This window comes from Myotis davidii, unplaced genomic scaffold (assembly GCF_000327345.1).
Source record: "Myotis davidii unplaced genomic scaffold, ASM32734v1 scaffold299, whole genome shotgun sequence".
Classification (NCBI taxonomy): Eukaryota; Metazoa; Chordata; class Mammalia; order Chiroptera; family Vespertilionidae; genus Myotis; species Myotis davidii.
In genome coordinates this window covers 9,362,672-9,363,997 of record NW_006293088.1, presented here as the reverse complement: position 1 = coordinate 9,363,997, position 1,326 = coordinate 9,362,672, and the positions used below count along the sequence as shown (strand labels likewise).

Here is a 1,326-nt window from a genome sequence, read left to right as displayed (position 1 = left end):
GCTGCCGGCCAAACACCGGTTCCAAGCACCGTGTCCCCGGCCTGGCCTCTGCCACGCCCGGGCCGCCACCTGCTCTGGTTGGCTCGTGTCCCGCTCAGAAAGGACAGGAAAGCCGCCGGCACAGGCCCCGCCCGAGGGCGGCCGGGCAGCAGGCGCGCCTCTGCTTCGCTGTTAAGGACTTGGGGCGGAGAGGCTGGAGGGAACATCTGTGACCTCCTGCGTGGGTTCGGGTGGACATTCTGTTGAAGCGGAACCACCCTGGACCTGAAGGCTGAGGGACGGGCAGGCGCCGCCGGAAAGGGAGGCTGTGGCCCAGAGCTTTGTCGCCAACGCGAAAGAGCTGCCTGCTGTCACTGTCTGTCACCCGTACACACACGCTCCGGGGGCTGGGGGGCCCGCAGGAGCCGGTCTCTGCAGGCAGTGGAGCCCATGCGGCACACAGGCCCCGGGCAGTGCTCGGCCTAAGCCCTTTCCTACGGGACCCCCGCCCCGAGGCCTCCGGGGGCTTGCCTGGCCCCCATCGCCCCAGCTGCCTGGAACCGGAAGGGCTCGGGGTGGCGCACTAACCCCAGGAGGACGTCACGGACCGGCGCCTTGTCACCGGCCAGTGGACATCAGCCACCTACCCCGGGCCCCCGCTGTACCTGGGTTCAGGCCGGGCTGCACGATGTCCCCGTTCCTCCACTTGGTCTCCATGCGCTCCAGCTTCTGGGCCTCGTAGCGCCTGCGGCCCTCCTCCTGCTGCTCCTGCCGAGAGTACTGCGGGGCAGACAGGGGGTCAGCCGGCCGCCGGGCCGGGCTCTCCTTTCTCTAACTGGCTCCATCCTTCCTCTGATAACACACATTTAGTATGAGCAACAGCATCACAGAGAGGGAGACCTCAAGCAGCCCTCCCCCTGCCCGAGATCAGATCCTGCCTGAATTATTCTCATGCCCATCTGCATATAGCAGTTCCATCGTGCTGTTCATGGACTTTAAAAGTCACAGCATTAAAAAAAAAAGTAACAGTCCTCCCCCTCTTGCTGTACCAACATAATGTATGCGATGGAGCCATTAGAAAGGGGCATTCAGCCTGCGCCCAGTACTCTTCCTGTTAAAACGTTAGCATACTGACAATCCCAGCCCTCATTTCCCACCCGCCCCTTCCTTCCTATTCGTTCCTGGGCACAGAGCTCAGAATCCAGGCCACACCCACTCTCCTGCGATACAGGTGCCTCCCCCCCCCCCCCACCCCCGGCACCTGGCAGCCCGGCTCTGCTGCCCCCTGGCCGGCCAACAGGCTGCATATTGTGAGGAATGTGCAGGTGAAGCTAAGACGGCCCCCGC

General features: G+C 64.0%; 1 protein-coding gene across 2 annotated transcripts in view; it reads right to left on the bottom strand.

Annotated features, from left to right (window-relative positions):
- The window catches only part of ACOT7 (acyl-CoA thioesterase 7), a 73,150-nt gene that overhangs the window by 25,846 nt on the left and 45,978 nt on the right, over window positions 1–1,326 (bottom strand). For both annotated transcript variants that reach the window (XM_006766760.2, XM_006766761.2), the window contains exon 5: window positions 645–759. In XM_006766760.2, coding sequence (XP_006766823.1) covers window positions 645–759 — 115 coding nt within the window. The remainder of the gene's footprint in view (window positions 1–644; window positions 760–1,326) is intronic.